This window comes from Lithobates pipiens, unplaced genomic scaffold, assembly GCF_037356315.1.
Source record: "Lithobates pipiens isolate NorthernLeopardFrog02 unplaced genomic scaffold, aLitPip1_a1.2 Scaffold_28, whole genome shotgun sequence".
NCBI lineage: Eukaryota > Metazoa > Chordata > Amphibia > Anura > Ranidae > Lithobates > Lithobates pipiens.
Window position 1 is genome coordinate 122,393,248 of NW_027507789.1, and position 21,902 is coordinate 122,415,149.

Consider the following 21,902-nt stretch of genomic DNA (forward strand, 5'->3'; position numbering starts at 1 on the left):
GTTTTTATCATCTTTATGTGAGTAGTTTGTGTTTGAACACAAAAATTTAATCTTATACTTAAGCGGTGAGCACTTTGATCTTTTCTTTCTACCCATGACCTGAGATTGTGAGAAAAATTTATGGTCCATGTTAACCCTTTTGATACCCGCATGCATGACCACCTGTTTGCACAGGGGTCCATGCCATAAGATGAGAGTGATTAATTAGACCGGAAGTGGAGGGATTGTCACGCTACTGTGGAAAAAAAAATGACTTACGTCCGTGCTACAGTTTGAATTTAAAACGTTTGTGTGAACTGTGAAGTTAAGTCATGGATTGTGGAAACTAACTAGTGTCGGGTGATTGTATATCGTGTATACCACATTTACCACTGACTAATGCAGAGCTGCAATGCAAGGAGATCAGCTAAAAGTAGTTGGATCTGTATGTGCATTATAATTTACCGAAATTAGTCGATTAATCGATTTAAAAAAATTTGATTAATCGAACACAAAATTTTTAATAAGTAACAGCCCTACTAAATAACAAATAATTCAGAAAAAAAAAACATTAATTAAAAAATATTTATATACCTAAAATCAATAATCATCCAATATAAATGTTCAAAAAAAACAAAGTGCATAATCAGCAAATAGCTGACTAAATGATAACGTTCTTAAATTGATATAATGTAAACAAATATGAATTAGTGCAAATAACAATTAAATAGCTTGCAAATCAGCAAAAATGTGCAAATAAGCAAAAAGATGTACACCCTACATAAAGTGCAATTATGCAGAAAAAAACATAAATATGAATATAAATCATTCCATCGTGCAAACAGCTAAAACAAAAGTTTGTGCAAAAAAAGTCCCATTCACAGTGCAATTCAAATCGTGCAATTTTAATTGTGATGATATTTTCCAATGTTATTCGGAATTCCACAAATAGCTTCCGTGCTCTTGTGTGAACCGATCTGCAGTGTTCATGCAAAGTGGTTCCCCCAAACTCTCTTATTATATCAGGCAAGTAATAGCCTTATTAATGTTGATTCCCGGCTGCTTCGATTCACGTCTTTCTGTGTTACCTTTACACTCCTTCCTATCTCCTCCTGCTGTAGTACCTCCAACATTCAATCTCAGCCCCAAGGATAGTTCATAGGAAGAAATGAAAGCAATCCATAGTGTAGTATCACAGTGACAGATGTTTAATAGATCAAATAACTTGCATACAGACGATAAACAGCAATTTCTTTAGTGCAGGATGGCTACAACCTCCGCCGTGGTCAGAGCCTCAGCGTCACCTGACTCTCTCTTCCCTCACGTGTATCGTCACAACACACGTGACTTTTTCAAATGGGTGTGAAAATTATTGCTCTCACTCCGACATTCAGAATGATATCTCACATGAGTGGTGCAATTGCTGTATACATCTGTGTGCTGGTCCTTCCATTGCATTTGCAGGGGCATGTTGGTGTTTTTAATTTTTAATTTTTATGTTGTATTTTATTTAAATGTATTTATTTATCTTTATTGCTATCACATGGGTACTAAGAAGCCCCACTATGATGGCTTTGGGTAAGTGGCAGGTACACTTTAGAGGATACATCATGAGTCTATTAGCACCCTAATGTCTCCTTTGCCTTTCAAAGTAGCTAACCAAGCTAACTTCAGCCATGATCTTGTAATAACCACTTGCTGACAGGATGTTTATAAAAGTATGTTGGTCAGCAAGAGGTTAATTCTTGTGTACCTAAAAAAAAAAAAAAAAAAATCAACAAAATAATGATGGCTTTCCTTTAACACATGCAATGTGGTGATTACTAGGGACTCTGTGGATCCAGAGAACCCCCAGGACAGCATGAAAGCCACACAGCTGCTAGAAGGGCTGGTGCAGGAACTGCAGAAAAAGGCAGAGCACCAAGTTGGCGAAGATGGGTTCTTATTGAAGATTAAACTTGGCCACTATGCCACACAGTTTAAGGTGGGTTCTGTAAATGTTTGTATAAGTGTTTGGTTTCATTCTAAAATGTAGCATGTAGACATTTGTTTAGAAGGCAATCGTCACTTGGCCAACTAACCACTTCAGCGCCCATACCTGTACACCTGTATGGATTAGCATATTTTTACAATTCTGCTATGGGCCTGTTTATTCTCCAACAGCTTTGTCATTACTGAAGTGATACACAGGTGAAACATATTCTGCCACATAAGTTGTACCTGTAGTCCTCTTTCCTTTACCGTCCGCTAAACCACACAAATCAAATGCTATTTCTCAGCAGTAGAAGGCAAGGGGTGTGGATCTGATGTCACACTCTGCACAGCTGGAGGTTAGAGCACAGAGCTCAGTGTAATCTAAGTGGAGGGAAGGAACACACAACCCCCCCTTTATACGAAACATAAGGAAGTAAACATATGGCTGTCAGTCACCTGATGTATGCTGGGGGGGGGGGAATTGGCAGAGCTGTCACTGGGAAGTCTTTAATGTTGGCATAAGCTATTAGGCTGCATCCACACTTTGTGTTTTAGAACTCGCAACAAATCGCACAGGAAACTTGTGTTTTAGAAACATGCTGCAAACGCACATTTTGCTTGACCCCAAACGCAATTAGCAGACACACGTTTTGCCGCATGAAAATGCACTACAAATCCACCACGCTCTACACCTGAAAAGGCTCTAGAGCTTCTTTGGCATGTTTGTCACACATAGGGCAGCCCATATGGCCCCATTCACATCTAGCGATTTGGAATCACGGGCAGAATCAGTGCGATTCTGCTTGTGATTCCAAATTGTGTCGAAATCGCTGCAAAATGTAAGACACGTGTTTGGGTGCTGTTCATTCTTAATTGAGCTCCAAACATTTTTGCCACGATTGCTGCGCAGCAGAAATGTGTGAACTTTGTCGCATAGGGCAGCAAACATGTAGGATAGCCAATTTGAGTAAAGATGATGTAAATGGGGCATTAATTAATAAATGAGCTGCCCAATGAACAACATGCAAAAACACATGAAGAACGTGCATTTCTGCTACACAGTGTGTGACTGGGACCTTAGAAGTAACTGATAGCATTGGGAAGAAAAATCAGAGAAATAACAATATATAGTTGATTTACTAAAACTGGAGAGTACAAAATCTGGTGCAGCTGTGCATGGTAGCCAATTTGCTTCTACCTTCGGCTTGTTCAGTTAAGCTTTGACAAAAAAAACATGGAAGCTGATTGGTTTTAATGCAAAGCTGCACCAGATTTGCACTCTTCCGTTTTAGTAAAATGTGCTTTGGATTGAGGTAAGAACACACTATAGAGGGAAATGCTTTGTTTATTTTTCATGTCTAAGGTTTACAACCACTTTAAGATAACAAGATAGCACTTTAAAGTGGTTGTAAACCCTTACAACCAACTTTGACCTACATGTAAGCCTAGATTAAGGCTTACCTGTAGGTCCAAGAAATATCTCCTAAACCTACACAGTTTAGGAGATATTTGCCAAAACACAGGCACCGCTGTCTACGGTGCATGCACCATAGACAGCGGCGCGCAGGCGCACTGAGTGCGCCGCGGTCAACTGCGATATGCCGCGAGTGGCGGCTCCCGTGCGCATGCGTGGGAGTGACGTCATTGCAGCTTCGCCGAATGACAGCGGCGGAGCAGCGAGACCCACCGAGAAGATGGATGCGCCGGACTACAGGGGACAGTGGTGACTTCGCTGCCTCCTGTGTCAGGTAAGTGACACATAATGGACTACTATGCATAGTAGTCCATTATGCTTTACCTTTGCAGGGAATGAAAGAGGAAGTAAACTCATCAGGGTTTACTTCCTCTTTAAGAAAACAAGGTAATACATAAATACTTTTGGGCTTTCTTTTGGTTGTTCCATAGGAAAAACCAATGACGGAGAAATAATAAATCCCCCAAAATTGTTAAACCCTATAATTCATCCCATTATATGGCTATCATCTCAAACTACAACTCCAAGGATTATGAGCGTTGTGCTTAGAAGTCTATGGGATTGCTAGGCTCCAGCTCTCCCCCTGCTGACCATGACATTCATATCTCAATGGAGGGAGAAAAGAATAAAAGGCAGTCTCCTTCTTCATATTGCTGTAGCAAATCTGGCCAAATTTGTGTGTCCCTATAAAGGGTCACAAGTTCCGGGGAAAGCCTGTTTTGTACACAGATTTGTGTAGGGTGGTGGCTTGGAGTAATGAGGGGGAGTCTGCACTTTTACATCTTGTTGGTAATTGGTTTGCACATATAAGCATAATTTGCCTTAAAGGGGTTGTAAAGCCTTAAGGTTTTTCATCTTAATGCATTTCTATGCATTAAGGTGAAAAACCTTCTGTGCTGCAGCTGCCCCCTAGAGCCTTCTCTTTTATTTACTTGAACCTGATCGTTCCATCAACGGGGACGAGCACGGCAGCTCCAGCCCCTGTCTCGGCTCCCGCTACTGTCAATCAAATCCAGTAACATGTTAGTGGTGCCGAGTCCTGCTGTCTGTATCAATGGACACAGCAGCAGGACTCGGGAGAGCTCCTGCACTGGTGCCCCCATGGAAAGCCGCTCTCCGTGGGGGCACTCGAGAAGAGGAGGAGCCAGGAGTGCCCAAGGGGACCCCAGAAAAGGAGGATTGGGGCCACTCTGAAAATCCTTTCACAGAGGAGGTAAGTATAACATGTTTGTTATTAAAAAGAAAAAAGAAAATCATCTTTACAACCCCTTTTTACAGTGGAGCTCCTCCCAAAAGGGGAAGCTCTGCTTGCCTGACTCCCCCCTCTATGCAGCCACTCCCACTTCCAGCTGACTTTGCTGCGGCAAAGTCACCTGGGAGTTAAGCCCCCTCCTCCTTCCCCCACTGCCTGTCTATTCAAAAAGCGCAGCGTGCTTCATGCATGCGCCGTAGGGAGCCAGCTGTGGAGCCACAAGGCTTCACCACTCGTTTCCCTTACAAGAAATGGTGGCAGCAGCACTTGAGAGCCGATTGAAAGATCAGCTGGGGTGAAGATGCAGCTGGATTTGTGGAGAGGTAAGTGTCCTAATATTAAAAGTCAGCAGCTACACTATTAATTTAAATTTCTTCTGAAGGAGCATGGAGCTCCACTTTATGTAAGTATGGTTGTTTTCCCTTTAATACTCTTTGGAGGATTCGTGGCATGGATGAAATTGGAAAGGGATGTGGAAGAGCTAAAGTGACATCTGGAGGTTGTTCCTGTTTCTACATCATGTTTGCTCTGATCCATTGAAGTATTTTATTTTGGTGATATTGGGGTTGATTTACTACAACTGGAGAGTACAAACTTTGGTGCAGCTCTGCATAGAAACCAATCGGCTTCCAAGTTTTTTTTTTGTCAAAGCTTAATTGAACAAGCTCCAGTTAGAAGCCGATTGGCTACCATACAAAGCTACACCAGATTTTTCACTTAGTAAATCAACCCCATTGTATTGCAAAAAACTATTTGTTTTGTGTGCAATCCATAGGCATAAAAAGTAACTGAACTAAACCATGCACTTTTTTTGGAATGTGATCAGTATTCAAAACAAAATATTGTTTCTGTGGATAAAAAAAAAAGTATACATTTTATTCTATAATTTGTCCTCATAAAAATAAAACAAACATTCTGAATCAGGTACAATGTATTTGAAATATATTTAGAAAAACACAGGCGTTTTAAATGTTTCTACTTATTAGGTTTATTGAGGTAAACTAAGTGTTAATAAAGGGTTGTATGAATAAAAAAAAATAAAAAATCCAAGTGTTTTTCTTGTTGGGTTGCTTTTAACAGACATATGCAGATGGAAGCTCATTGCTTTGATCTGCAAACGAATGTGTGGAACAGTGTTAAGCCCCATACACACAGGCCAAACAATGGGGGGTATCTGGCTGATGCCGTTCAATATTCGGCCCATGTGTATGGCAGCCAGTCCGACAGATGTCCAGCTTTTGTCGAAGGGGCATGACCGAGACAGTTATGCTGATCAGCATTCGATCAGTGCTCTCAGCCATTGGCATCACCCTGTCAGAACACAATAGCTCAGTGGGGAGATCACTGTACTAAAATCAGATTGTTAGTACATGATCTCCTCTCGAGCTCTTTTTTGTATGTTCAGCCCACTAGGTTGTACAAAAGAAAGCTGATGGTGTGTGCTTGGCTTTACTTTGTACCTCTCCATTTTCCATCTGAATAGTAAACACTATACAGTGTGTCCCAAGGTCTGTTTTTTGACTGCAGCAGCTGAAATAGCTGCATTTACACAGCAACTCCTGGCTGACATTTTCAGAGCGGAGAATTGCTGACAAATACAGAGAGGGGAGCAGCAGCAGGACAGATGGGCAGTGCATACTACAAACACCCTCTGTAATTTGATAAAGTTTTTTGGACATGTGTATTGACACCCAATATCCAGAACTGGTTACATTTTATGATGATGGGTCTTTAAGATTTTTTTTTACTGACACATAATAGTTTACAGTTGGAAAGTTATTGAAAATATTTTCATATTTTTTTTTCATATTTTTTAGAAAAGACATGTATTCTTACATATTTTCAGTAGAATCCAACCAAATACTTTTTTTTTACTTTAAAATTTTTATTATGTTTGACAAATTACATTCCAATATAAATTAATACAATGAATTTGTATTGCTTGTCATATTGCATAGAACAGATAATAAAAACATTTGGGGAATGAATAACAAGAAGTAATAACTTTAGGGTATAATAACTGGAGTTTGATATCCCGCTACAGCGCACCCCAAATGGGATCATACTCTAGACGGGAGCTGGTCATATTCAAATGTTTAGGAATGAAAAGAAGAAGAGGTGGAGTCTATAAGGAATTCAATATCCTTTTATCATACGGTTTGGGGTAGTGACGGAAGAGATTCAAACCTTCCTTTTGTGTTTTTATTGCTGTCTTCATTGGAGAGATTTCTCGCCCCAATAATCCAGCAACAGGGCCACAGAAATGTGGCAAACCATGTAAAGGCTCTTCTTCATTCTGTTCTAAAGAGGGGGAAAAAAAAATAAGTTTTAACACCTTAAAACAGAACTATAGGCAAAGCATTTTTTTATTTTTATTTTGGATAGTGCAAAGGAAGGTTATAACCCTGTCGGGTTGTTTTTTTTTGCCATCTGTGTCCCATAGGGGAGATTTACCTTCACTCCCTTTCCCATAGCCAGAACAGGAAGTGAGAGGAAATCCCTGCAAATGAAGGTAATTCCCTGGGGCGCCCACAGGTCAGCAGTACTAGTGCACTTGCAATGATGAAATTAAACCGGAAAAATAGAGAGAGGGAATATCCCTAATGGGGGCACAGAAGGCAATTAAAAACTTACAGGTATTCTAACCCATCTCCACTCAAAACTAAAAAAAAAAAAAAAAAAAAAAAAAAAAAAAAAGCACCTGGCACTGAAATAAATACTGTTATTGCCACCCACAGTACAAGTAGTCCCAGCCTCAGAGAAAAGGAGAGAGAGAGAGAGAAAGCAGAAGTCTGTGATCAGGACCTGATTACCCCCAATGAGGGGGGATAACTTTCTCTGCCACTGACAACCAATATGGAGGTTAACTTTTATTGCCATTGACTACCAATATATGTAAACACTCACCTTGTAAAATAACTCATTCTGTTTAAAAAAGAAACGAAAGGCAAACATTTGTGTATAGATAGATATAAAAAACATTATAAATACTTTTTTTTTTAAATAAGTGATCACATTCCCTCTGTTCTTAGCTGCATAAGAGGTGAGGGAGGAGAAACAGCACCACACTGATCTTCCCTGTGAAAGGCTGTGCGTGGAGGTGTGTAAGGACAAGACCATTGGAGGAGAGCTGGGCGATTTTCCAGCACAGCTAGAAAACTGACCACAGTGTGTTCTTTCGCTTTAGCTGGTTACACGCGGGCTGAAAATCACCTGAATAAATGGTTGGTTCGGCAGGAATCGGCTGACTTGTGGCTTATGCGTACAGTTCCTCGTCTGACAGAAGCCGGTCCCATGACCAGCTTTTGTCAGTCGAGTATGCTGGAAAACCAGCATGTGATCTGCACTCTCTGCAAATGATCAGTGTTCGCTCAGTGGGTAGATCCATGCACTAACATTGGATGCGTTAGTACGGTGAAACTTCCCGTGTGTACTTAGCATTAGTGTGGTCAGTTTTTAAAAGGAAAGCAGAGGTACTAGCAAGTACACCAGGGATTTCACATCAATGAGTACATGGTGGGTAATGTTGGGTTTACATATTCTTTAACTTTTACTGGCACTGACCTTCAATGCAGGAGGGATAGGGGGTCAACTATCAGTGTCTCAGACTGCCAATGCTGAGGTAATACATTTTACTGTCATTTACCATCAGGGTGGGTGGGGAGGGGAAGTAAATAGTTCTGAAACCGGGGCTGGGGGTGATTGTTGCATCCACTAACACCAATGTTGAGGGTTACTATTGCATCCACTGGAACCAATGCTAGAGGTTATTATTGTGTCCACTGACGCCAATACTGGGGTTTACAATGGCTCCAACTTCTTCTGCAGTGTGCATTATAATACACTTCAAAAGTTGCTGCAGGATTAACAATTTCGGTCACTGAGGTGTGTTACATATAATTCATTTTGAATGAGCTGCATAGCTTGACATGATACACCAAAAGTTGCTGCTATTGTGGAAGCATTGGCCACCACTTCTAAGCTCTTTGTATGTAGTTTTTATGCTTATAGTGTTTGTAAAGGCTGAAGGTTTTTACCTTCATGCATTCTACGCATGAAGGTAAAAAAACTTTATGCAGCAGCCCTTCCTAATACTTACCTGAGCAGCATCTCGATCCAGCGATGTGCATGAGAGTCTCGTCTCTTCGGGGCTTCTCCCTGCTCATTGGCCAAGACAGCATTGGGAGCCATTGACTCCCACTCTGGTTAATCACAGCCAGTGAACCAATGAGGAGAGAGAGGGGGCAGGGCTGAGTTGCCTGCTTTTTGTGTGAATGGACACGCAGAACCCCAGGTCGGCAACGAGCCTGCTCAGCTTCCTTATTGCAAGCTGCTTACTCTGGGGGCACCTAGCAGGAGGAAGTGACCAGGAGTGATGGCGGGGGACCTGAAAAGAGGAGGATCAGGGCTGCTGTGTGCAAAAACACCACACAAAGCAGGTAAGTATAACATGTTTGTATTTAAAAAAAAAAAAAGTTTAATGTCACTTTAATTACTGTGTTATTTTAGATGTATATCCATTTTTTTTTATTTTGTTGAATTATTTTGAATAATTGTAATTTTTAAAATGTTAATGTTTTCATTAATTGTTATAAAATGTTTTTGATTTCTGCACAAATATATAATGTTCCTTTGCAGATTAGTGAAATCCTTAACCTATTTCTGTGATTCCACTCTTTCATAGAATACATATGAACGCTGTCCCATGGAATTGGTCCGATGCATCCGACATATTTTATACCATGAACAGCGGCTAGTAAGGGAAGCAACAAATGTAAGGTTCTGTTTTAGTACTCCCCATTCTAAATCATGGAAATATTCTATTGTGTTTGTATATTCCTAATATTGTATTTTTATTATTATACTTTCAATAGGTTTGCAAGCCTTGTTGCTGTATATTTTTAATAGGTAGGTCCCACCTTCTGGAGCCTGCATCTCCTATGATTGACATCCCATTGGTCCAATGCCAGGACCGCGGGACGTGACATCCATCATAGGCGCTGCAGGCTCCAAAAGGTGGGAATTACAATGCAACTGCCGTGCCACATCCCTGCTCAGTCGTCCTCCTCCCTCGTCGTCCTCCTCCCTCGTCGTCCTCCTCCCTCGTCGTCCTCCTCCCTCGTCGTCCTCCTCCCTCGTCGTCCTCCTCCGTCGTCGTCCTCCTCCCTCGTCGTCCTCCTCCCTCGTCGTCCTCCTCCCTCGTCGTCCTCCTCCCTCGTCGTCCTCCTCCGTCGTCGTCCTCCGTCGTCGTCGTCCTCCTCCGTCGTCCTCCTCCGTCGTCGTCGTCCTCCTCCGTCGTCGTCGTCCTCCTCCCTCGTCGTCGTCCTCCTCCCTCGTCGTCGTCGTCGTCCTCCTCCTCCGTCGTCGTCGTCCTCCTCCTCCGTCGTCGTCCTCCTCCCTCGTCGTCGTCCTCCTTCGTCCTCCTCCCTCGTCCTCCTCGGTCCTCCTCCTCCCTCGTCCTCCTCGGTCCTCCTCCTCCCTCGTCCTCCTCCCTCGTCGTCCTCCTCCGTCGTCGTCCTCCTCCCTCCTCCTCCCTCGTCCTCCTCGGTCCTCCTCCTACCTCGTCCTCCCTCGTCCTCCTCGGTCCTCCTCCTCCCTCGTCCTCCCTCGGTCCTCCTCCTCCTCCCTCGTCGTCCTCCTCCCTCGTCCTCCTCCTGGCTGCCTGCCTGACTTCAGGCTGAAGCCCCTGGTCTTTTTGCCACCTAGCAACGCCCCTGTTCAGCAGTGATACATAACAATACCAAAAAAGGGTATATAGTACCTGAGAGTGTGCTCATTAACACCTTTGCATACAACATATAATAAGTAAAGATACAGACTTTAGCTGGGTTCTAGAATTTGGAGCATATGTTTGAAATAACAAATTACCCTTCAAACAGGGTGAGGTGGGGGAGTTAACATGTAGTAGGTAACATCATAACCAAGCTACATTATAATACCCATAAATATGTCCACTTTGGAAGAAGGCAGAGTGGACTTGACTGTTTATGTAAGCACAGAAAGTTAGCATGTGTAACCGTCCAATAGTATGTAAATATGAGTAAAGTACTGGGTAATTAAAAGTGACCGCATATGGAAGGGAAAGGGCTATTAAGAAAAGCGGGGAGCATAGGGTACAAAAAAAGAGAAGAAGAGGTCACCTGTCCAGAGGTCTGCTTCCATCTATCCAATAAGTCTGCCTTTATCAAGATGGTAGTTGTAGATACGAGAGCCAGTGGTTCCCAAACATTTCAAATGTTGGTTGGTTGGTTTATCTCATAGTACACTAACTATTTTTTCGTTAAGCATAATCCATATTTATTTGCACTTCAGTAAAGACAGATCAACCGCAGCACTCTTCCAGGCAGTGGCAATCACTGTCTTACTTGCTAAGAATATAAAATGGATCAGTGTTTGAGTGTGCTTAGGAATATTATCAACTAGTTTGTTTTTAAAAGGGCAACCCAAGCATTCTTGGTGATATACTGTGTACCAGGGATATGCAATTAGTGGACCTGCAGCTGTTGCAAAACTACAAGTCCCATCATGCCTCTGCCTCTGGGTGTCATGCTTGTGGCTGTCAGAGTCTTGCTATGCCTCATGGGACTTGTAGTTCTGCAACAACTGGAGGTCCACTAATTGCATATCTCTGCTGTATACCATAGTTACTAAGTTTATCAAGGATTGAACTAGCATCCAGAATCGCCTATGCTTAGAGCAGATCCACCATATGTGCAGGGCCCTTTACATTTGACCACATCCACAGAAACAAGAGCAAAAGATCCAGGGTACATTTTTAAGAGACATTCTGGGACTAAGTACCATCTGGAGTAAACTTTATATCCAGCTTCAATCAGCGCCACCTTCTTAATTCCTTTTTGGATGCGAGAGGTCCAAGCCCCCAATCCTGTTTCTATATTTCTTTGCCTAGGTCTCTTTCCCATGCTAACTGGTGGGACAACTTGGAAGGCCAAGTAACCAATATCTTGAGTAGCACTGAGATGCCACCTCTCTGCACCCAATCTCAAAAGCATCTATTTTCAAAAACTGTTCTCCGCATAATATCAGGAGTAGATCACTGGTGTAGCACTGTATACTTCAGCGATTTCCAGGTTCCAAGGCATCAGTCAGATATAGTATATACATAATTACATTGGTTGAAGCTGAGCCAATGTAACTATGTATAAAATATCCATACCTAGACTTCATCTTTAAATTTAGGCTTTTTACATTGGAAAGCATGTTTATTCATTGAGATCATTCTGTGCCAATGTGATCTTTTTGCTCTTTGACACCTGGATGGCAATAATACTACCAAGAGAGAGTATATACTAACTCAGACAGTTATCTGCATGTGTGTGTGGCATTCCAATAAAAGTTTAAATGGATTCCTTGACTAAGCAGTAGTAATAATTTGTGCAGTGCTGTGCAGGAATCTGTAAGAATCAAACGCAGAAAATGTTTGAACGATTCACCATTTGGACATTGTAAGATGGTTTCTAATTGGTTCCTTGAAGGTTACACAGAAGCTACACATTGACATTTGGGCTTTGAAAAAAAAAAATGTGGGAAAAATTGTGTAAACATTGTTTATACAAAAGATCTTTTCTTGGATGAATATTTCCAGAAAAATCAATACATTGAGCTGGAAATGTTTGTCTTTACCCGGTTAAAAGGACATTTTGCATGTCTTCATATTATTTTATTTGAGTGATTTATAAATGATAGGCATGCACACATCCTTTGATATTTCTCTTTGCAGTCCAGTTCTCCAGTTGGGGGCCTTGTAGACACCATGCCACAGAAACACCTTCAAATTAATCAGACTTTTGAAGAACTGAGACTTATCACTCAGGACACAGAGAATGGATTGAAAAAGCTGCAGCAGACACAAGAATACTTCATCATACAGTACCAAGAAAGTCTGAGGATCCAAGGTAAGTCAGCCCATAACCTTCGGCATCCGGGTAGACAAGTGAACAGTTCTGATGATCATGATTATGATGCAATGTTTAGAATATAAAATGCCACACTAAAATGTTAAGAGTTCAAAAATGTTAAGGACTCTGAGTGATAATGAATAAGTACTGTAAATCTACAGAGTGCTCAGGGTAACCCCAACCAGCTGCTGAATGCCCCCAACCAGATTTGCTGGTTGGAAGCTGAAGAGTGGGAAATTTGAGTGGAGAGTGAAAACCAGTTTTGCTTTTGACTGCTGGTGATTGCATGTTTAGGTTCTTTTTGGGGTCTTTCCTTGTAGCTTTTAACATCTTTTCTGTCGCTTTTTAAACAGCCTTTTTTTCTTTCCTTTCTTCAGACTACTAATTAAGGGGAGTGGTTATTTGGTCACAGGTGCTTCAGGTCATATATAAATTTCTGAGCTTACTCATCCTTGAGCGTGTCACCTTTTTGCTTGCTGGAGCTTAGATCAAGTGGAACTGGACTAAGTGGTGAGTTAAAGTGGCTGTATAGTCTTTTTTTTTTTTTTTTTTTTACTTTTACCTGTAGGTAAAATTAATATCTCCTAAACCCGTTTAGGAGATATTTACATTTAATGCAGCCACTGACGTCATGCGGCGAATGCGCGTTTAAGACCCGGCTGAAGGCCTGTCAGAACTGCCAGACCTTGCCAGGAAAAAAAAGACTCCCGCGACGTATCATGGCTTCGGTGCCGGAGCCGCGTTACCTGGAAGACATGCCGAAGGAACATGTCAGCTCCCTCGGCGTGGATCGGGCGAGATACCGGCGCCCCGTTCTAAGGTGAGTATTTCATAATGAGCTCGTATGCTGCATACAAGCTCATTATACCTTGCAGGTTTTTTTGTTTAAAAAAAAAAAAAGGTGTGGGTTTACTACCGCTTTAGAAAACATTTATAACAGGAGTCATTTAACCTGTAAGTAACATCTGAAGTTACCTGTTAGTAATAATATTATTGTAACTGGGAAAATGTGTGCTAGCAAGATTGAAGGTATTGTGCAGTGCACAGTGTGCTGCATGTTACATAGTTACATAGTTAGTCAGGTTGAAAAAAGACACAAGTCCATCCAGTTCAACCTTAAAAACAAATAAATAAAATAAAAAATAATCGTACAATCCAGATACCCAATTTTATGCCCACAATTGATCCAGAGGAAGGCGAAAAAAAAACCCAGCAGAGCATGCTCCAATTTGCTACAGCAGGGGAAAAAAATTCCTTCCTGATCCCCCAATAGGCGATCGGATTTTCCCTGGATCAACTTTACCTATGTTAGTACCTAGTTATATTATGTACCATCAGGAAAGTATCCAAGCCTTTCTTAAAGCAGTCTACTGAACTGGCCAGAACCACCTCTGGCGGGAGTCTATTCCACATTTTCACAGCTCTAACTGTGAAGAAACCTTTCCGTACTTGAAGATGAAATCTCTTTTCCTCTAGACGTAAAGAGTGCCCCCGTGTCCTCTGGGTTGATCGTACAGAGAATAACTCAACACCAAGTTCCCTATATGGACCCCTTATATATTTGAACATGTTGATCATATCCCCCCTTAATCTCCTCTTCTCAAGAGTGAATAAATTTAGTTCCTCTAATCTCTCCTCATAGCTGAGTTCCTCCATGCCTCTTATCAGTTTGGTTGCCCTTCTCTGCACTTTCTCCAGTTCCCCGATATCCTTTTTGAGAACTGGTGCCCAAAACTGAACGGCATATTCCAGGTGAGGTCTTACTAATGATAACAGTGCCTTGCGAAAGTATTCGGCCCCCTTGAACTTTTCAACCTTTTGCCACATTTCAGGCTTCAAACATAAAGATATAAAATTTTAATTTTTTGTGAAGAATCACCAACAAGTGGGACACAATTGTGAAGCGAAACGAAATCTATTGGATTTTTGAAACTTTTTTAGCAAATAAAAAAATGAAAAGTGGGGCGTGCAAAATTATTCGGCCCCCTTGCGTTAATACTTTGTAGAGCCACCTTTTGCTGCGAATACAGCTGCAAGTCGCTTGGGGTATGTCTCTATCAGTTTTGCACATCGAGAGACTGAAATTCTTGCCCATTCTTCCTTGCATAACTATTTAAAAATATAAAAATGAAGGAATGCTACCATTGTTTAAATGCTACAAAGAATGTGACAGAATATTTAAAATACATTTAAAATTAAAAAAAAAGTAAATCAAGGACGCAAAAATTCAAAACAAACGACAGATTGCAAAAGATGGTAGGGCAAACCCCAAAAAAACTCTTCAAATATATTAACCCTTTCACTGCCAGGTCTGTACGCCGTACGGGCCTAAAAAGTGCCCACAGGTGGCCAAGTCCATATTTCTAATTTCTCTCTCTCCTATATAATATATAATAAAATCCTTAAATAAGCTTATGGTCACTTCAATGACCATAAGCTTATATAAGAGATGTTCAGCAGACTCTGCTGAGCAATTCTTTAACTCTGATCAGTGAATTACAACCTGCTGATCAGAGTTATTAACCTCTAATGTGACTGCCCCCCATCCATGCTGCCACTTCCCTGCCCCCTGCTTCTCCACCTCCCGCAGCTAACATTCATCTTATTCTGCCCCCCATTCTCCTATCCTATCTCAACCCCCCAGCGCCGATTACCCCCCCTCACCCAATCCGATCCCCCGCAGCTACTATCAGTGGCCGGAATCCCTCCTCTGCTGCTCCCTTCAGGTGCTGCATGGGGCTTGGGGGGGATCCAGATGTGTCCCCCCACCAGTCAGGTCACCCCCCATACTGCCATCACACCCCCAATCCAAGCTACATCTCTCCTTCCATCCCACCGCCTGTATGATCTCTCTGCAATCTGTCAAACTGGGGACAGCGGCGGGGTATGAGGGGGAGGGGGTGCTGACGGGGCTTGGTACGCATCTGTTTACCAAGCCCCCCATATTACAGTGGATATAGGCAGCAATTGCTTCTATATCCACTGACAGCTGATACATAGTAAACCTCAGTTTATGAATGGAATCTGTATACAGATTCCTCATTCATTCACGTAATGTGCTGCAGAGAAATGGGACCATCTTCAGTCCCTTCCTCTGTCTCAAAAAAGATAGAGGGGGGGGGGGGGGGGAGTCAGATAGATAGATCGTGATATGGGGGTCTTTAGACCTTTAAAATCTCACCAAAGACCCACAAATCCCCCCCCCCCCCAAAAAAAAAAGATTTGTTTTTTTAAATAATTGTAAAAAAATTAAAAAGTATAAAATAAAAAAAAATAAAAAACATAATAGTAACAAATAAGACCCCACCATGTCTGCCCTGTTCCCCCCCCCACCCCTCCACTGCTTCCCCGGCTTCTCCTCCCTGCCAACCCGATCCATCCTGATTGGACAGGAAGAGAAGCTGGAAGACAATAGCGGATATAAATTCCCTATTGTCACAAGTGGGTGGGTTCTTGGTGCAATGCTCTGTGCCCTGAGTCCAACTTTTTTGAAGCCAATTAGAGCCTCAGGCTCTAATCATGTGGCTTGAAAAAAAAAACACTCATACGTATGAGACTGGCACCCTGCCGGGGGGCAGCTTCCCTTGCACCTAATGGACCGGCCGTTCCTGGTAAGACCCCTTTTACATGGAACAGACTCTGTCAAGCAGATCTGCCTGCTCAGTGGGGATCTGTCTGCTGATTCCTGCTGAGCAGGCGGGTGACAGGTTTGTGTCCGCTCCACTGATGCAGAGTTGACACGGACACAATGGGGCGGTTGGATGGAAATGGACCGCCTGTCCATTTCCATCCAATCCAATCTGCAAGATGGATGGGGAATGGAATCCCCATCCATCTGTTTTTAGCAGACTGGACTGAATCAGATACAGGCGGGTGTAAACGGACAAATTTCCATTTACATCAGTATCTCCATAGAAAACAATGGATGGTCCGATTGGGCCCTCCTGAAAAATGGAGAGGGAGACCCAATCAATCTGCTTGTGTGAAAGGGGCCTAAGGCCTTGTTCATACAGGGCATACACAACATACCTTTACATAGACACACAGGTGTTGCGTGCATCTCTGTGCAGGCAGTCCCATTGATGTAATTTGGGATGTAGCAAGTGCACAAACAGAACCATTGCTCCCAATTTTACATCCATGTAGGTCCGCATGCATGTCCCTGAGCTCACACTGTCTGTATTCGGGGTCATGTACCCACACCCACACACATGTCAGATTGGGAACAGCAGCTATGCCTGTGCAGCCATTGCATAAATGGGACTGCCTGTATAGCAGGAATTTTGTAACTTATGATGTGTTTATGTGCACTATTAATGATTTTAGTGTATTTTTAGTGAAAATAGCAGTATGATGAACATTTGTGCAATTATTGCAGGGCCCAAAAAATCAGTAGCAATTATTTTATTCTACAGGTCACGTGCTTTCAGAAAATGTCTAGTTTGAGAGGGGTCTTTTCAAATTCTGAAAGCTGTGAGTTAAAAATAAGTGAGTAAATGAGTAAATTGTTTTTATTTACAGTTTTGCGTACCTTTAGTTTTCACCATTTTACAAAAAGGTGCAATTTAAAACGTACAAATAGTTATTTATTAACTCAATACAGTTTTTACTCTTATTTTTACTAGGAATTTAGAAGGACTTTTGTACATTTTGCCATGTATGAATCCGCTATTAATGATTTTATTGTATTTTAAGTGACAATATTGTTTGATAAACATTTGTGCAAATACCGTGGGGCCTAAGAAATCAGTAGCACCTTCTTTTTATTCTAGAGGTCATATGCTTTCAGAAAATACATGGTTTGGGGCGTCTTTCACAAATTCTGAAAGCCGTAAGGGAAAAATGAAACTCTTCAGTTTATAATTTTGCGTACGTTTGATTTTTCAAAAAGGTGCAATGTAAAAATTACTTTTTGTATTTATTACCTCAATACAGGTTACGCTTTTATATTTAGTAGGGATTTAGCAGGAATTTTGTAAAATTAGCTGTGTTTTTATCTTCTAATAATGGTTTTAGTATATTTTTTGTGCATATATAGGTTTGATAAACATTTGCGCAAATGCTTCTGGGTCTAGAAAATCAGTACAACCTTCTTTTTATTCTAGAGGTCATATGCTTTAACCACTACAATACAGGGCACTTTCACCCCCTTCCTTCCCAGCCCAATTTTCAGCTTTCAGCGCTCTCGCTCTTTCAGTGACAATTGCGCGGTCATGCTACACTGTACCCAAATGAAATTGTTATCATTTTTTTCGCACAAATAGAGCTTTATTTTGGTGTTATTTATTCACGACTCCGTTTTTTTTTTTTTGCGATATAAGCGCAAAAATAGCGGAAATTTGGAAAAAAAACTATATTTTCTTTTTTCTATTTGAAAAGAAATCCAATAAAATCAAATTTTGTCATAAATTTAAGCCAAAATGTATTCTGCTACATGTTTTTGGTAAAAAAAATTCCGTTAAGTGTATAATAATTGGTTTGTGTGATCACGGACATATGTACGCAAATGATCATGTACATATGTGTGCAGGTGATCACGTACATATGTGTGCAGATAATCATTGGGACATGTGATTTTAGTGGGACATATGTGGGGGACATGTTTTTATTATTAGGGACATGTGTTTTTATTATTTGGGGACATGTATGTTTTGGGGACATGTGTGTTTTGGGGACATATGTGGGGACTGTGTTTGTACTGTGTGGTGTGTTGTGTGTGTACACTACACTGATGATCAGTGAGTAAAAAGCTGTAAAAAGCAGCCCATACTCACTGATCATCAGCCGGCTGCAGCGATCTGCTCTCTTCTCCTCAGCGGTGACTTCCGTGTGAGGAGAGGAGAGCCGATTGCCTAGCAACCGGCTGTTTGTTTACATCACATGACGGCCGTGATTGGACACGGCCGTCATGTGATCAGGAGGGCCAATCACAGAGCCCTCCTGCCGATCTGAGATGTGCCGTGTCCGGGTGACACGAGCACATCGGGATCGCGCCGCTGCGCGGGCGCGCGCGCGCGCGATCCCGCTGCTCCTGAATGACGTTCCCAAACGTCCTATCAGGAGCAGGCGGCTCCCACCCGGCCGTATATACGCATTGGCCGGGTGGGAAGTGGTTAAGAAAAGATATGGTTTTGGGGGTCTTTCACAAATTCTGAAAGATGTAATGGAAGAATGAAAACCTTCAGATGTTTAGGAAAATTTGGATATTTACACTTTTGCGTCTGTTCAATTTTCACCATTTCACAAAAAGGCACAATTTTAAAACGTAGAAATATTTGTTGTTTATTAACTCAATACAGGTTAAGCTTTTATATTTAGTAGACATTTTCTAAAATTTGCTGTATTTATCTGCTAATCATGATTTTAGAAAAATATTGTTTTGATAAACATTTGCGCAAATATCATAGGACCTTAAAAATCAGTAGCACTTTTTTATTCTACTGGTCATGTGCTTTTATAGAAAATATATGGTTGGTGGGTATTTTACAAACTCTGAAAGCTAGGAAATTAAAAAGCAAAGGAAAAATTGCAAAAACTGTCTGGCAACCTGAGTGTAAAAATGGAGCGCAGGGCCTGGCAGCGAAAGGGTTAATAGTAAAAAAGGCCAGGTCTGAGCATGTAGGCCCTTTACAAAATAATCTAGAGTGGATGACTGGGGTAAAAGCAAAGGCACATTTTATTAAATACTTTCTTCAGCTCTGTGTATACAAAGAAGCATGGGGGATCTCATGTCCATAATGTGGATGATATTGACACAGCCCCAAATGATCCACAATGGCTCAAAAGTGGTCTGGTCCAGAAATATTTAGACAGAATAAAGCTGGATAAAGCACCTGGACATCCACCCACGGATCCTAAAATAATTGAGCTCTGTGATTTCAAAGCCATCGTTTCTAATTTTTAGGTACTCGTTAATGACTGGAATGGTACCAATGGATTGGAGTAGGGCCTTTGTGCTGCCCATATTTAAAAAGGGATCAAAGTCTTTACCAAGTAAATATAGACCTATTAGTTTAACTTCTATAGTAGGGAAGATATTGGAGAGTTTAATAAAAGACCACATACAGTAGAGTTCTTGCTGAAAAAAAATATTTTAAGCAACAAACAGCATGGATTCTCGAAAGACAGAAGTTGTCAAACAAATCTGATTTATTTTTATGAGGAGGTAAGTAAAGCCTTGGACAGAGGGGTGGCTGTGGACGTGGTATACTTAGATTTTGCAAAAGCATTTAACACGGTTTCCCACACACGGCTAATGTGTAAGGTAAAGTCTACAGGCTGGGAAAGATCAAATTGTAAATGGATCGAAAACTGGCTTAATAAACAAATTCAAATAGTGGTGGTTAATGATTCTTACTCTGAATGGTCTAAGGTTGTCAGTGGTGTACCCCAAGGTTCAGTGTTGGGACCCTTACTTTTTAATATCTTTATAAATGATATTGGGTCTGGGATTAACAATACCATTTCTGTCTTTGTAGATGAAACCAAGCTATGCAGTGCATTACCATCTTTAACAGTATGTCTCCAATTTACAAGCAGACCTCAATGCACTGTCTAATTGGGCAACTAAGTGTCAATTTAGGTTTAATATTGATAAGTGTAAAGTTATGCACTTGGGGGCTAAGAATATGCATGCATCATACATACTAGGGGAATCCATAGCGGAGAAGGATCTGGGGGTTTTGGTAGATCATAAGCTCAATAATACCAAGTGATGCCAAGCTGCGTTTTGGACTCTAGAGAGAACAATATCAATATGCCCCTGTACAAATCAATAGTAAGACCTCATCTTGAATATGAAGTTCTGTTTTGGGCACCAGTTTCTAAAAGGATATTTGGCAACTGGAGAAAATGTAGAGGAGGACAACCAAATTGATAAGAGGCAGGGAGGAGCTTAGCTATGAGGAAAGATTAGAGGAACTGAATATTCTGTCTTGCAAAGAGGAGCTTAAGGGGGATATGATCAACATGAACAAATACATAAGTGGTCCATATAGTGAACTTGGTGTTGAGTTATTCACTTTAAGGTCATCAGAGAGGACAAGGGGGCACTCTACGTCTAGAGGAAAAAAGATTTCATCTCCAAATATGGAAAGGTTTCTTCACAGTAAGAGTTGTGAAAATGTGGAATAGACTCCCTCTAGAGGTGGTCCTAGCAAGCTTAGTCGATTGCTTTAAAAAAGGCCTTGATTCTTTCTTAAATTTACATAATATAACTGGGTACTGACATTTTATAGGTAAAATTGATCAAGGGAAAATCCAACTGCCTCTCTGGGAATCAGGAAGCAGATTTTTCCCCTGCTTTAGCAAATTGAAGAAGGCTTTGCTGGGGTTTTTCGCCTTCCTCTGGATCAACTGGGGGTGAAGGATTGAGTATGGGATTGTATGCTTTTTTTTTTTTTGGGCTGAACTAGATGGCCTTGTGTCTTTTTTCAGTCTGTCTAACGATGTAACTATGGATTCACAGTACTTATTTATCGGAACAGGTTTCTGTGACAGTTCCTTGATGCATGGAAGCAGCCCACATACAGGCGTGGCCAAAAACATTGGCATCCTTGCATTTCTGTCAGATAATACAGCACTTTGCCCAGAAAATTGTTGCAGTTAAAAATGTTTTAGACATTTAGGCAATCTGACTCATTCCACACAAAACGCCTATGATGGTCTGGACAACATTCTTGGCACCCTCAATTTAATATTTGATAGCACACCCCTTGGAAAAAAAACTGAAGTTGATCACATTCTGTAACCATCAATGAGTTTTACACCTACTGGAATTGTGGACCACTCTTCTTTCACCAACTGCTCCACGTTTCTCAGATTGAAAGGGTTATTTTTTCCCAACTGCTGTTTTGAGATCTCCCCACAGGTGCTCTATGGAATTTACATGCTGTCCATAGCACATTCTCCCAAATAAATTTGGTCTTCCTTAGGTAAGTTTTTGCAAACGCCAATTTGGCTTTTTTACATTTCTGTGTCAGCAGTGGGCCCCCCTGGGTCCCCTACCATAGTGTCCCCTTTCATTTAGATGGCAACGTATAGTGTGAGCTGATAAAGTCCTATCCTGTGCCTGAAGGTTAGCTTGAATTTGTCTGGAAGTTGATCAAGGTTCTTTACCATTCAAACAATCCTTTGTTGCAGTTTTTGATCAATTTCTCTTTCGTCCACATCCCCGGAGAGTAGCTACAGCGCAATGGGCTGTAAACTTCTTGACAATGTTGCGCACAGTGGACACAGGAACATTAAGATCTCAGGAGATGGAAACCTTGAGATTGTCCATGCTTTCTACAATGTATGTTCTCAA

At 41.4% G+C, this 21,902-nt stretch overlaps 1 protein-coding gene across 5 annotated transcripts in view; it reads left to right on the forward strand.

The window, feature by feature from the left end:
* The window catches only part of LOC143935591 (signal transducer and activator of transcription 5B), a 413,177-nt gene that overhangs the window by 298,956 nt on the left and 92,319 nt on the right, over nucleotides 1-21,902 (forward strand). For all 5 annotated transcript variants that reach the window (XM_077459573.1, XM_077459571.1, XM_077459575.1 and 2 more), the window contains 3 exons: nucleotides 1,807-1,963; nucleotides 9,364-9,453; nucleotides 12,421-12,595. In XM_077459573.1, the coding sequence (XP_077315699.1) occupies nucleotides 1,807-1,963; nucleotides 9,364-9,453; nucleotides 12,421-12,595 (422 nt within the window). The remainder of the gene's footprint in view (nucleotides 1-1,806; nucleotides 1,964-9,363; nucleotides 9,454-12,420; nucleotides 12,596-21,902) is intronic.